The 15,345-nt window shown below is 36.1% G+C and overlaps 2 protein-coding genes across 2 annotated transcripts in view; one reads left to right on the forward strand and one right to left on the reverse strand.

Annotated features, from left to right (window-relative positions):
- LOC121092602 (basic proline-rich protein-like) overlaps positions 1–15,345 on the reverse strand; it is a 60,805-nt gene that overhangs the window by 43,874 nt on the left and 1,586 nt on the right. The window contains exon 2 of the mRNA XM_040603847.1: positions 13,391–13,482. Within this exon, the coding sequence (XP_040459781.1) occupies positions 13,391–13,482 (92 nt within the window). The remainder of the gene's footprint in view (positions 1–13,390; positions 13,483–15,345) is intronic.
- Positions 1–15,345, forward strand: part of B3GALT1 (beta-1,3-galactosyltransferase 1) — a 211,963-nt gene that overhangs the window by 43,789 nt on the left and 152,829 nt on the right. The window lies entirely within an intron of this gene.

A 15,345-nucleotide genomic window follows, 5' to 3' on the forward strand; every position in this document is an offset into this window, starting at 1 on the left:
AATCCCTCCATGGAGAAGTAGAGACTACTAGAAAATCAAGATTTTTCTGCTGCTAGAAAATTACTGGAAACATTTTAAAAAGCAAAGAGACATGCCTTCCTTAGGCAATTTCTGTTTCATACAACTTTTAAACTCTAGATTAATTTAAGCTGTTTGCTATTTCAAGATGCAGAAGACGGTGATAAGGGAAGGCACATGAAAGAGAAACTAAGCAACAAAAGGCAAAGGTCAGGTAGAATGAATTGTTAGACTTACTAAGAAAGAATGCTGAATTCCTTTATGCAGGTTGTTCTCAAATTCTTCCTTCAAACTGATTTTGTAGTACTGTAGTACTGGGCTAGACTAGACTAGAGACTCGTAGCATGAGGAAATCCAGTGGTAACTCTTGAAGGTTACTAAGTTACAGTGTCCTACTTGTGAATATTTAGAGAATATATGTCCGATTATCTACGATCCTATGTACTCTGTTTCTCTGAGCAAAAGCTGCAGAATCATTCAAAGCTAGTAGGTGGTACCAGGTTTTAAAAATCCAGTTGTAAAACATGAAAGTTTAGTGCCAGAGGTTCAGGTCACTGTACTTTAGGTCTGTTCATGTACTTATCAAAGAACATTTTAACATACATTGATACAAAACAGAAACCTACTGTTTTCAACTCATTAAAGGTTTTCCCAGTTGGCAGTGTGGGAATAAAAGCTCTTATAAATGAATTGGGGTGGGGTGGGGGGATGGGGGTGGGGGGTGGGGAGAAATACAAGGAGAAAATACTTAAACAAATTAATGAGGAGTGGATGAAATTAATAAATTTTAAAATAGTTGATATGCAGAAAAAAACTTACAAAAACATGCTGTCTTGCAAGAGATAGGAGGATCAGAATGTAATGTAGAACCTGTAAAACAGGTATTGAATAAGGAAACGCTTGAGAAATTCTAATATTCACTGTATTGTCAACATTTGCACTCATTTTAAGATGTTAAAATAAGTTATTAATTAAGTTCCTGAACTTCTGGGAATCAGTTTTATAAAGGTATGAACATAGTTCCCTGAAATCTCTGGAAAACAGGGGTAGAGAGAAGATGAAAGCAGCAGCATCAGTTTTTCTTCTAAATTTTAAACCTGAACATTTTAGTGCTACCTGGCATTGTCCATACATTTGCACGAGCTGGCGGTATTGTTCAGACTTGTGCTATGATTCATACACAGAGCACACTCAACTGCTGGGTATGTCAAAGAGACTTGCTTCTCTTGTGGTTTCCTACCAAGAAACTAGGGAAAAGATGGCATATGTAATCAGTTAACTCCTGTGCTATGCCAGGGGTGTCAACTGAACAAATTGATTTTGTCCTGTGCTGAATTAGAACAGTGTTATTTCCACAAGTGTCTGCTACTTAAAGGCAGAAAGTGCTGGCAACTATTTGGAACTTTTAAATTGTGATGTACAAGAAAGTTACCTAGAGTGTTTGGTTGGGAAGCTCTTCAGATTTTTGTTTCCCAATATCCTGTGTTCGTTATTCATCATATTTCTACTTATTCTTGTTTACTAGTTACGATAGTCCAGTTTGTGGACTTCATGTCAGTATGCAAAAACATTTATAATTTTGGCTCCTTCTTTTTGTTTTGTTCTTTTTTCCCTTTGTTTTCATCCTTTAAGGTCTTATGAGAAAACGCTTTAAATATGTTCAGGTCAACAACAGAAAAAGAATAACCCTCATTTGAATAGTTTTGGCTGAGTGATGAGTAGGTGACACTTATACCATAAAAGATCAGAAGCAGGCTACAAGCTATTCCATAATTATTAAAGTAGAGCTGAAGTTCTGTGTTTATAAGTTGTAACTACCTGAATTAAATAATATCAATTAAATATATTTTAATGTAAGAAACTTGTAAGACTTGGGGGAGAAAATCACTTATACACTGCAAAAAAAAGCTCCAGTCATGATTAATGCAACACTGTGTTTGTGAATGGATAAATAATTCATTGTTAGTGAAATAAGTGGTCTGACTGAATATTCAAGATATTCTGTTACATGCAAATTAAGTAAATGTAAATTGATCCTTGGCGTAATGTTACCAATGTGGCTATGTTTTATAGCGTCTAAATGAGAAGATGAATTCATGAGAAGAGCAAGCTGAGGTCAAGCTGTGGAAAAGGCAGTCAAAACCTCAGAGAGGGCAAATGAAATGGAATTTGAACATTCTCACATCCTGAAAAGAAGGAAAGATTCTGTTTATCTTTTTGTTGGTATTTCTTTAAAAATCTCATAGTTGCCTGAAGATGTGGCTGTTAATGGTACCTGAATATGATGGTGACAACAACGCTATCTTAAATCAACACACGGACAGTTTAGGTTAGTATATGGGGAGCTCAGATGTCTCGGAATTGGTTGATTACTGAAATATCACCTGTTAAAATGTCAGAAAGAAGCTACATTATTTATGCCCTTTGGCTCTTTAGGAACTTTCTTACGTTGGTTAACTTCATCATAATTTTGCACATAGAAATGTGATTTTTGTCCCTTAATGGAATTGTCTGAATAGAAAGATTACATACATACACCGTTTTTATGATTTGCTTCTCAGGGTCCTGTTTCATTTGTTTGGAAAGGTCTATATACAACTGATAAGGAGTGACATAATACACGTTACCAAGCAAGCAACCATTGCTTTTGCCTTGATAAAACAATTGAAGAAAGGGGGGATCTGGCATATTTTTTGTTTTAGTTTTTCTTTTTTTGTTATATTGACACTAAAACTAATTTGATATAAGGTGCTCAGTATTCCTTAGTTATTCCACAGGTAACATCTGTGAAAATCCCAAATCACTCCTTGATGACCCAAAGAGAACAGGACACACAAGATTTTATATTCCAGACCTTTTTAAACCAAAGCATGAGCAGGTTTTAGAATGAAATGAAGTGTGGCACCTTCTGTGAACTGTATGAGAAGTAAGAGGGGGAGGGTAAAGCCTCTTGTTTTCTTTAGTATTTCCTTTTTATGACATATTTCTCCCTCTGTAACAAGCATTTACATTTTGAGAAGCCAGAATTCAAGTTATTTTCTATAAACACATGTTGGTAGGGAGGTGTGAACAACTTTGACATCATTCTGATCCTATCTGAATGTCAGTAGTTAAAAGTTCACTGCTACTGTTCTGAATCCTTTGAGGAAACTGAAGTCAAAGAGAAGAATAGGCAGAAAAGATCAAAGAGGGAAAAAAGGGGGAGGGAGAAAGGGGAAACCGTAGAGAGTTCTCAAGTAAAGCATGGTCAGTGGAAAAACTCAAGAAGAAATGGGGAGGTAACAAGGTGGTAATGACTCCATTCTCAATGAAATGTGGATACCTGCTATATGGCTTATCCTTCTATTCCTATCTATTCGTACAGGTCACCTCCTATACTGGTCTACCTTCCCTGTGAGTAGGATAGAGAAGTTTTTGCCTCCCCAGGAAGTAGCAAAGTTTCCTATCAAAGAGAGTCTTTAAATATTGTATTTATATATATATATATTTATATATATATATATATATATGTTAGACATGTATGCATATATACATATATATATAAAAATTTTATGTGTATATAATCATAGAATTGTTTAGGTTGGAAAATAACTTTAAGGTCATTGAGTCCAGCTGTTAACGCAGCACTGCCAAGCCCACCACTAAACCATGTCCCTAAGTGCCACATCTACACATCTTTTAAATACCTCCAGGGATGGCGACTCCATCACTTCCCGGGCAGCCTGTTCCAATGCTTAACAAACCTTTGGGGGAAGAATTTTTTTCTAATATCCAATCTCAACCTCCCTTGGCACAACTTGAGGCCATTTCCTCTCATCTTATCACTTGTTACTTGGAAGAAGAGACTGACACCAGCCTTACTAAAAGTTCCTTTCTGGTAGTTGTAGAGAGTGATGAGGTCTTCTCTCAGCCTCCTTTTCCTCATGCTAAAAGACCCCCATTCCCTCAGCTGCTCCTTATAACACTTGCATATATATGTGTACATAGATACAATATATATATCTCTATATGTAATGTATTTTGTATGCATATATATACATATATTAAAAGAAACACAGGTATTCTTACTTTTATTATCTGATGCTCTTTTAGAATGCTGTGTTGCTGCCTAGGATTATTGTCCTGTTTCAGGACCTGTTTTTTCAGACAATGTCTGGATAACAAATAACAGGTGGCAACTTCTGTGTATGTATGCTGGCAGTTTTAGGGTTATGTAGGTCTAAAGAGAAGTTTGTACTGTGTAAATTTTATTCTGAATACAATGCAAATGCAAGTCTAAAGCATATTACTGGGATTCACATGCTATTACACACTATTTTATGTTATGTTAGTATATATTTAGCGTGATCATTATTTATATTATGTTCTTTATGATTCATATGTTCTTATAGTAGCAATTTCTAGTATTAAAGAAGTGATACATTTTACAAGCTTGAAAAGAGACCATGTTTTCTGCAAACTAACAAAATAATGTCAATTAAAAAGAAATAGTCTATTACGTGTTGTTTTATTTTATAACAAAGAATGGACCCCAGTGGTGGGTAAATCACTTTTCTAAATATATTTCCAAGGTAGTATGTAGCTCTGAGAGTGCCTACTGAGCGGCAGTGCTAGATCCTGGTTATGAGAATTATTTCTTCAGGTAAATTAGCAGGGAAGTGAAAAACACACTTCTGTGTATGTTCTCTGTTTGGCACTAAGTGTAACAATTCTGTTTACCATGGATTTCATGACTCCACCTAATAATCAGCAAACCTGAATTCTCAAGCAGCTGTCAGTCAGGCTGAAAGAGGTCTTCCAAAGAGTTGAGCTCCCTCTAGTTGTTGGATATGCACTCAACCATGGTTTAATCTGTGCTAGAGGCGAACTGGCTAACTGGAAACAACAAAAAAAACCCCATCATGTCTCAAAGGCTTTTAGTCCAAAGAGTCATAATGCTTGATGGAGTGGTAAACAAGTGCCAGAGCATTAGGGTGATTTTATACTTCCCATATTTCAAAGGGCAGTGGAGTTCCTTACTTGACTGGAGAGACAAGACCTCTAGAGCTGAAAAAGGAGGTCTCGGTAGAGATGGAGTTGAGAACTACAGCTGTATGTCATTTGAACTGATTGAAACACCATCTTGTTTTAGCTTTGTTTAAAGAGACTAAACACTAACCTACAGTTCCCCCCAAAAGAAAGCAGTGCTGTACTCACAACTGATCCATCACTTGTCTAATTTCTTAAATTATTTTAGAGGTTGAGTATAGCATTTTGATTACATTCCTCATTTACGTACTTCAGTTAATCAAATATTAAAATATTACTATGACTTATACTGCAACAATATGAAAGTATTAAGTGCCAAATATCACTTCATTAAAAGCAAGATGTAGTTTTTGATACTCTTTGTGTGTCTCACAGTAAGCAACACAAATACTAGAGAATCAGTAACAACAAAAGGTATTGATTCAGGTTTCACATTTTCTTCTAGCATGTGGCAAATACTGCTGTGTTATAGAATACCACAAGATGAAGTAAAGCAAGTGTTATTTCTTCATATTTAGATCCACCAATCTAAAATAAATTATTTTTAGAAAAAGCTATTTCTAGAAGACAAACAGCATTAGACAAAGTGGCTTAATACAGAAGCCTCAAATTGACATTTACCAGCCTTTACTAGAAGGAAAGGTAATTCTAGCTTTCTCTGCTTCCTCTTGAAAGTTTGCAGTGTCATCCCATGGCTACATCTACCATTAGAGCATGTAATACTTCTCAGACTCCAAAAATGCCTTAGTAATCTTTGCATCCAGTCTTTAGACTTTCTTGACCTAGCTGAGTTTGGCGTTTTGGGAAACTGGGCCCTGTAATTATATTGTTTTTATGTGAGAGTGATTATTGGAATCAAAATACCTCCCCTCTGTCATGTCCAGTGTTGTACATGACCCAAACTGTCTCTCTTCAGAGGCCTTCCTGTGGATTGTTTTTGGGTCTGCCTTTACACTACTGACACTTACTGTTGTGTCACTCATTTATATTAAAGCAGAGCATAGAAATGAAAGGTTCCTATGTATTTAGAGACTCATCAGGACTCTGGTGATGACCAGCAGTTTCTTTCATTTTCATTCCACTAGTACATAAGACTGTTGAGGGTGACAACAGGAAGTTAGAATTGGCTGGCAGGTTGGTTAGAGGAAGAGGAACCCTACCATAAACATCACAGTGATGCTGGCAAACATTGCATTAAAAATGATGCAAAAGTGATGCATGTAGCAGTGAACATGAAACTGATACACATTCATATCAGGATGTAAATCTACTTAATTAAAAGAGAATAATTTGTAGTCACTGGCAAAACTGATGGAGTATAGTAGATGTGAAGACTTTTTTCCTGTTTCTTAACTGAGACAGCATTAACTAGCCAAACATAATACAGCATTGTGTATGCCAACTAGGTACAAGGTTGTTCCTAACTCTGGGAAATTGCTCGTTCTACAGCAAGAAAGCTAGATGATAAGCTATGTAGTACAGTATGAATTTAGTTGCTTGAAAAATGAAAACTGGTTTGAGAACTCTGATACACAGATTTCAAGATAGGTGTCCCAGATGTCTTGATTTAAACCCACCTCATCTGGCAAAACTGTTACTGGCATCAGTGTGTCATGATTTCGTTCAATAAAAGCATAACAAGGGTATTACTAGGAAATAAGCTGGAGCATTTTGGGACAGGTCAGTTCAATGGGCCACAGAGGGAAGAATAACCTCAGAGCTAGTAATAGTTGCAAGTAACATATTACTGTCCAGTATGAAATATTTGCCTGTCTCATTTGTCTTGGGAGAGATATAGGACATAAAAGCTACTATTTTTTTTAACATTTTACTAACATCTAAGTATTAAACAATGTACATGAATATCTAAACAAATGCTGGCTTTTGATAGTGGGTCGTAGGGGGCTAAGGTTTCTTCACAAAGATAATTATCAAAAAGATATAAAAGGCAAAAATGGAATCAGTCTGAATTCCTTTCTGACATAAAATAAAGACATTATTCATTTAAGTTATATTTTCTAAAAGTAATTAATGATAAACTGCCACTTAGAACACTAACATGCCAGTTAAATATAACTGATTACTGTAATCCCTCATATAATAACTTTGTGAAAACCATGTTTTGTAATAAACCTAAGATTTAAAAGGAGTGAGAATGTCAAAAGAATCTTTGTGAGTAAACTAAGAATTCATGCTCAGCATCCATAAAGGTTTTCTTTGGTTAAGTGGTAATTTTCTGATAATATCCACATTTTATAACATGTGCATGTCAGAGTGTCCTGATACATCTTCATTTTTCATGTAATTATACCTTATTTCATTTAGCACAGGCATGCTTTGACTGTGGAATGAAAAAGGATGAGCAAAAGTCATTGTAGAAAGCTGGCAATCTCAAGATTCACCTGCAGAAATAATACTGGCAGCTTTTCTACTAGTCTGCTTTCAACGTCTTCCATACAAAAAACACTGCAGTGTGTTTCCCATATGGAAATATTCCATGGTGCTAGCTGAAAAACAAGACCACAGTCCCAAAACTTCTACCTGTTAAGCTCTGTCTATATAACTATATGCCTTTCTCTGCTTCTTTTTACTAGCCATTATTGTACTTTTACTTCTCAAGAGAAATTACCGAAGTGCTAATTTCTTCCACCCTGAGTTTTAACTGTTATGTTCTTTTACAATAATCAAAGTGCAGTGGATTGTCATGTCTAGAGACACTTCACAGGAGCCACAAAAATGGTACCAATTGAGGCTACAATTTGATGACAGGGTCAGTGCATGCAAATTGTGTGCCAGGTTTGTTTAAATACCAAAGTCATCCATAGTTGTGCATTGCTTGAATATGCATCAGCAAGGCAGTTTGATGCAAGGTGGCTTTTTGATAGCAGAGGAGGCTATTTGAGAGCAAATGATAGTAATTTTTTCCTAATGGCACTGAAGTCTACATGCTGCGGGTACACATCACAGCCTCAGCATTATACCCGAAGGTGTTGGGTTCACTAGTGTCCCTGCTAGGCTGACATCTAAAAGGTTTCTCTGCCCTACTGTCTGCTAATAAAATACTTAAGTGCTTGAGTATTTTTCAGAAGGAAGATGAGAATGCTAAATACCCTAAAGCTTGGGAGATTCTCATGGAAACAACCAAGTTGATAGTTCACTATTAATGCAAAGTCCACCAGCTTCCATGGACAGCTCCATTTCAGAATACTATCACTACAGTACACTGGTAAAAATCTGATATTCTGGCAGACACAAAATACACATTTTAAGCTTTCTTGAGATTAGATGGGGAGTTAAATCATGAATTTGGACCTGGTTTTTCTGTACTCTTTAATGGCTCTGATCTGTCATTGGATTAATTGATAGGAAGCTTCTCAGATTTTTCTTGAGAGAGTGCAGTATCTGGCTTAACCCAGCTCAGGGGGAACGCTCAGCACTCTGAATTCTCAGTGGAAATGGGTGCCTTTCTTCAACCCAGAATTAAGTATCAACGTGTCTAGGACAGGGTGGATTTAGGCCTCCATTTCCATCCTATGAATGCAAGTGGCTACCTACAGACTGGTTACTGTAGCAGTCATTTCTAAAAATCTTGCAGTCCCTGAGGATACCACAGAAAAATCTTGGTACCTATTTTAGGACTGTTGATTTCTGCTGGGGATTGTGAAACTAATGAATATGTGCTCCCTGCAATTTAGTCTGTGTTTTATTAATACCCAGAAAAGTCTGTATTTCATGTCTCTGTATTTTTCAAAGCAGATTTTCCTCTTGTCTGTTCAGCACCTTCTAATATCCATTATGTGAAATTGCTAAGTACAAAACTAGTAATATTTCTTGTAGACTGTTAGTAGGGCTGAGCAAATACTTCAAACAAGTGAATAATTTAATAGCTTTTAATCTCTTTGCTCACAGTTGTCTGTGAATATATTGCTTTCCTCAAAATATAGTTTTTATTAATTTTTTTGTGCTAAGATACTCCCCTAAAATGTAGTATAAGATGTAAGTGAAGTATATTTACATTGATTTATCTGCTTGACATTAGTCTGTTTGACTATGCAGAGCAAAATTTAAAGAGAAGGTACTAGAAAAGTAATCAGGAAACAAGTCAGTGGTTGGAGGTAGGAAAATGTTTTGCAACTTTGTGATTTTAAGAAAATAATGACTGGGCAGGTAGAAGGAAAATATTAAGAATTGGAAATAAACATTAATTTTAGCAGACATCTACTTAAGGACTGGCTAGCCAGCCTGTAGATATTTGAGCTGGCAGGGCAAAAAATAGTATGTGTGAAAAGAGCCTTCCTAACCACCATACAGGGGTCGCATGGTAATGCAGGATTCACTTAAACACAGGGATGACAAATGTCCTAGAGCAATCTACAAGATCTGTCTCATGCGAGAGCTGGGTAACATGGAAGAATTAACTCATCTACATAGGCTGGACAATACAGTGGGAAGGTAAAAAATACTATTACAAGAATGGTATGTGCTCAAAGGAGATTGCAATAAGAAGTCTCTGTTAGCACAACAGTACAGCAAGAACACGGTGCCTCACAAATTACAAATTTCAGCTGGATCACAGAGTGTAAATTTTCCTGGAGAGGGAAACTTGAAAGGTAAAGAGATCACAAGTGCAGCTTGTCTCTGAACTATGACAGAAGTTACATTTGGAACTAGAAATAAATCTGAATTTGCCTTTGAATATTATTTAGGTGACAAACGGATGAATGAATAGGAGCATGAAGGTGCATCTTCATCTCAGAATTTCATGTTGATGGCTTCTAAATCTAGGAATGTGTTTTTCTAATATGAACATGGTGCCTGTTCATGCTGCCTGTACACTACAGGCAAAAGTAACTGAGAGGCAAAAGGCAGTGGTTTTTTAACCCCTACAGGTTGTATTATTTGTTAAACACAATAGGAATTAAAATATTTTCTAACTAATAAATGTGTACTGACTGCATTAGGAGAACATATAGGTCTTGGGAGTTAGAGGAAGAATATATAGATTGTAATGACAGCATAATGAATGTAAAGTCATTACATTACGTTCTGAGACTCAATATATGTAGATGAGAGTTCAGTATAGTTAAGAATACCTATGTATTTTTTACCTTTCTTTGAAAGATAGAAATGGTGCTGAGACGTGAAATTCATTATGGTCTCTAGTGAGACACAGCTATTCATTTTTAAACTGATTAATTTAGATTAGCATTGGTGAAAGACTTAGTAGGTCTAAATATAGAGGTATCATGAGCAGGTATCACCTGCCTAACTAAGCATTTATAGATAACCATTTTGTTAAGTTTTTCTATATACAAAATAACAATTAAGTAGAAAATATAAAAATGAAATTGTGTTATTCCATACATGGAACATGTTTTTTAGGCTTTGTAATGAAACATGCTTCATTATAACCACAGATACGGTTAAAGAACCATAGTCTTGAATGGACAGAAGCATGCAGGCTGTTCTTCAGTATATGAAAAATGATAAAGACAATGGCACCTATGGGATTAACTAAGAAATTGTTTCCTGTAAACTATGAAAGGCAGGAATATGTAATCATTGGCTTGGCAGTCTTTCAGGAAAATTATCTGGATTTGCACAGTCAGAGACCATCATTGGGAGTTTCAGCCTAAACAGCAGAATTTGGAAACGGAACAGGTTTTGATCCTAGACATTAGGCATGGAGTTTAGATTGCTTAGTGAAAACTGCTGTGCTGTGGCTATTTTGTGCCTATGTGTAAATAAATTGAGAAAAATAGCCATTGGAGATACACAGTATTGTCACAAAGACTGAAAGTCACTACAAAATTAAATCATGAAAAGAACATGTTATGATAAGTCATTCTCTGGGTAGCAAGTGTAGATCAAATTGGATGCACCTCCACTGAGAAGAGACAGTACACTTCTCATGTTTGTGTGTTACATGCTCATTTAAGAGCATAAATTTGCTGATTAATGAAGAACTTCTTCTATACTGTTTCAGCTGTAAATCTCAAAGAATTAATGTGCATATCTAATGGACACTATCACCAACATAACTGACTTGTTATAGCTAATAATATCTGCAGTTCCATAGCACTATTACCTTTATTAACTGCATTTACTGACTGATATTGACCCCCCCTAAAAGTGAGTCCTGAGAGAGCTTTTGTAAAACAAAAATACAGAAATAAATTGGCCTATTGGCCATTCTAGCAGGATGTTTTAAAATGGCAAAGTAAGAATGTTTTGCAGTTTTCTGTATGTTCTGTCTATTAAAGTGATATATGCAAAATATAATAAATTAAAAATTTTAGCTTATAATTGGTTTACTCTATAGACAAAATTTAAGAATTACAGGTAATGTTTTATAATACAAAACTCATGAGTAACTTCAGTATTTAGAAGAAAGATAAAATTTATTAACTTTGTAAAGTTATTACTTCATTTACACTACTTCTCTTGGAGCATCTAGAATCCAGACAGATGTCTTGAATTAATTTGAGTAGACAGGAGTGATAAACTTTCAAAGCTCTGCTGACCTTGTATTAGTTATCACATATTGCTGTACCTGAAGATCTTATCCCTTTGCTTTTTATGGATATTTTATCTTTGGCTAAAGGTCAAAATTAGTCTGTTCGATAAGTAATTTAAAATAGAAAGCTGTAATAATGGTACAGTAAAGTTCTGTCATTCTGCTGCATAAAGTGATTAAATATATGTCATTATATGTTTAAATGTGCCATTTTCTGGTCTTCATGTGTTAAAGGGTTCTGAAAATACCACACACCATTGTCAGAGTAGTGTATATAAGTACAATTTTTAACATATATTTATTGATGCTTGGTTTGGGCTGTTTGTTTTTAAACGGATTATTTTTCATGGGACTTACCCCAGAAGTCTTAACTGTGACTTAATGCAATACTTGTTCTGAAGCAATAAGAAATTTTTTCTCAAAATAGAGGTGTTCATCTTTTCATGCATATTGAACTCAGGTTTCTGAGTACTTCCAATAGAATATTCTCCCCTCAGGGTTTAGTTATATTATCCTGGTTAATATCATATAATTGTCTAAACACTACTGTTTGAAGGTATGGATATAACAGTATCAGCTCAAATAGCACTTTTAAAGAAAAAATTACTCAAAATTAACTACACTAGATTACCTAAAATGAGATTTTTTTAAAGCAAGTTTTGTGCAGTAAGGAGAATTTTTTAGTGTAAATCAGGAACTATATCTTGTTGCTAGTAATACTCAGTGTATAAATCTTGAATGTAAAACCTAATTCTGAATTAAAAAACCTTTTCACAACAGGAGAAGTCAGGAACAGGAATCAGAAATTACAGTTAAATATTAATCTAATCAAATCTGATTTAAATCTATCCAGATTTATTAAGAGAACTGTGTATAGATTTTACTTGTGTTTGAACTCACATTTATTTCATGATGAAACATGTATAGGTTGAATATTAGCCCAAGTTTTCCAGGGAAAGCTTAGTCTTTACGGTGAACTTCTGTGTGCAGGCAACGGCCCATGTGTTGAGAATCAAACATTGCAACTTGGTTGTGAAGTACAGCTTTGCTTGGAGAGATAGGATCGGGAAGACTGACAGCCTAGCCTGTCTGAATTTACATATTAGGCCTCGTTGAGATTCTTGAGTGAACTGAATTTATTCCATATTTAATATGTAATGTAATTTCCTAGGAAAGTCAGACTGGAAGACAAAACTCTGTGAACTTGACAATCTAAATTATTTACATAAAGAATGTATTACTAGAAGTGAAGGTGAACTAAAAAAACAATTCTAGGGGCAGGGGAGTGGTGGAAGGAGGAAAGGGTTGAGTTGTACTATTAGAAAATAGTGATCAGGGATCACAAGTAATCATTGATGTTTTAAAAGATCAACTGAGCAGTTTCCTAACAACAAAGATTTAGAGACAGTGAATGTCTCTGGAGGTCCTTTATTACTACAACTGCTTTAAAAAAAATATATATGAAGGAAAAAAATAATCCCAGGTTCCCCTTTGTATGCATTTTGTGGAAAGTTTTTCAAATTTTCCACTGAAGAAAAGGAATTGCAACTCCTGCTGTAGACATAAATTTGCTTCAAGCCCAACATGCCTGAATCTCTATATTTTCTCTTTGGAATCCATTTAATCTATTGCTCAGGGACAGCATACTGGTGCATGCTAGTGGGTGTTTAAAGGTATAATATAAGCTTCAGTACAAGTTGACGAGGTGACAGTGGTTCAGCCTCAAAAGAAATCTGCGTTTCAGCTCGCTGTGCCTTTTCACTTGGCCTAAATCCCTTGATCTGCTCTTACCTGGCATGTTACAGAGAAGCACAACAGTGTCCTTACCAGGAGGGCTGAGGACACTGCATTTGAGGCATCTGCAGCTTTCTCTAGCTCAAAGACTTTAGGAAGAAAACTCAGTGTTCCTCTACAGTAGGCTGGAACATGAAAAAAGGGGACAGCAATACATAAAAGGAACCTTTTTAACACTGACAATATACCCAGCAAGAGCATTATAAAGCATGATACGGGTTAAAAGAATGTATTGTATGTAGGAGGCTGGGGCAAAGAAATAAACCTATCAGGCCTAAACTATGACTCCTGCCAACTTTTTTCTTGTTTTCATATATTCACTTCTATTCAGGTTTCTTTACTGTGGCCTTTACTGATGCTTGAGTGCTTGGCATAAACCCTGCCAGCACATTCAAATCTGTGAGGGAGCAACATTGAGCCTTTCTTGTCAGAAATCCTGCTTCTTCAGTGCCCTAGGCAGGTCATGAACGAGTCTGATAGCTGCCCAAACAGCACGGGCACAGATTAATGATTACCTTGTCCAGTTTCTGGCCATTCTAACACAGCCCTGGGCGGTGCTGGATGGCATCCAGTCAGCAGTTTTCCAGTCCAGGAAGCTGTGAAGATGCACAAATCACAGCTATCTGTCCTTGGCCGATGCAATAACAGCCCATGGTCAAAAAACAGTCAAAGATAAAAGAAACCCAGGGATCTGGCAATGCATTTGCACTGGTGTCTGACATCTCTGCTGTTTGTATGGGCACTTGGCTAAACTTGCAGTACATTTTTTGGATCATAGCATGGTATTTTATTCATATTAATGAGCCAAGAGTATGCTGTGTGGAGATCTACTGGACTGAAAATTTAAAACTGGTGTCTGTTAATTAATATTATTCCAGATACTAATTTAATGGCTGTTTCTTTGATATAATCTTGCTAAATTCTTAACTGATAATGCATAACAGATCCAACCCATTTGTTACGACTGATGACATCAGGAGCTTCTTAATGGTGACAAACGTCACCTATTAGATTTGAAGTCCTGTTCTACTCGCATTTTGTGGGAGGTTCTTTAAACTCAAGGCATCAGTGGGGAGAGAAAAAACCCTCCCAAGGTAATATGAAGATAGATGCAACCTGTACAGTTCTGCACACTCTTTCCTTTTAATCTTCTTTATCACTGTGCTGTCAGAATATATTTAATATCATGTAAATTCTGATCTAAGAGAATTAGATTAGTTCCATATCCAGTGAATGACTTCAGTGTTTCAGAATAGTGAAGTCTTTATCTTGCAGAATTAAGTTGCTGGCCCAGCATACCATTAGCTTCAGATTATTAATGCAAATGTAAGTACATTAGCACATTATTTAATATAATGGGGCCTAGCCTTCTTCAAAATTCCTGGGATCTTGATGAAGAAAACTGTTGAACAAAAGGAGCCTGGTAGTCATTGCTGTTGGCATATATTTAAGTTTATGTACTCCCACACAGTATGTCAGTTTGTTACTTATCAACTGCTGGATTGAGCAAAGTTGGCTTTAGAGAGAAGCAAGGTAGGGGTTAGCTGCCCAAACAATTCCTGACATACATCAGGATGGTAAACAAATTACGTTGTTTACCCAAGTTAATGGGCATGCAGGTATCGTTTGGTATTTCCTCACATGGACAGGGGATTGTCCATAGGTACAATGATTCTGTTGGAAAGAGGCTTAAGCTCCTCCACGCATTTCCATTTGCTGCTCCTGCTAAGGGACTTTCACATTCCCACTGCAATGCTGTGGCTCATCTGAAGAACCAGGAAGAGGGCAGTGCTGCACAGAGCTTATCAATAATGTCAGCACCATGACCGAGCAACAGAGGATGGGAATTAAAGATGGGTGGTTTAAGATTTACAGCCTTAAGTATAAGTCTTCACCTTATTTCCTTGCCAACTTTGTAGGATAAATTTGGATGTGGGGAAGAATTCTTCAGAAGTGACAAAAATTAATTCTGACCTGTGCCAAAGAGA

This window comes from Falco naumanni, chromosome 8 (genome assembly GCF_017639655.2).
Source record: "Falco naumanni isolate bFalNau1 chromosome 8, bFalNau1.pat, whole genome shotgun sequence".
NCBI lineage: Eukaryota > Metazoa > Chordata > Aves > Falconiformes > Falconidae > Falco > Falco naumanni.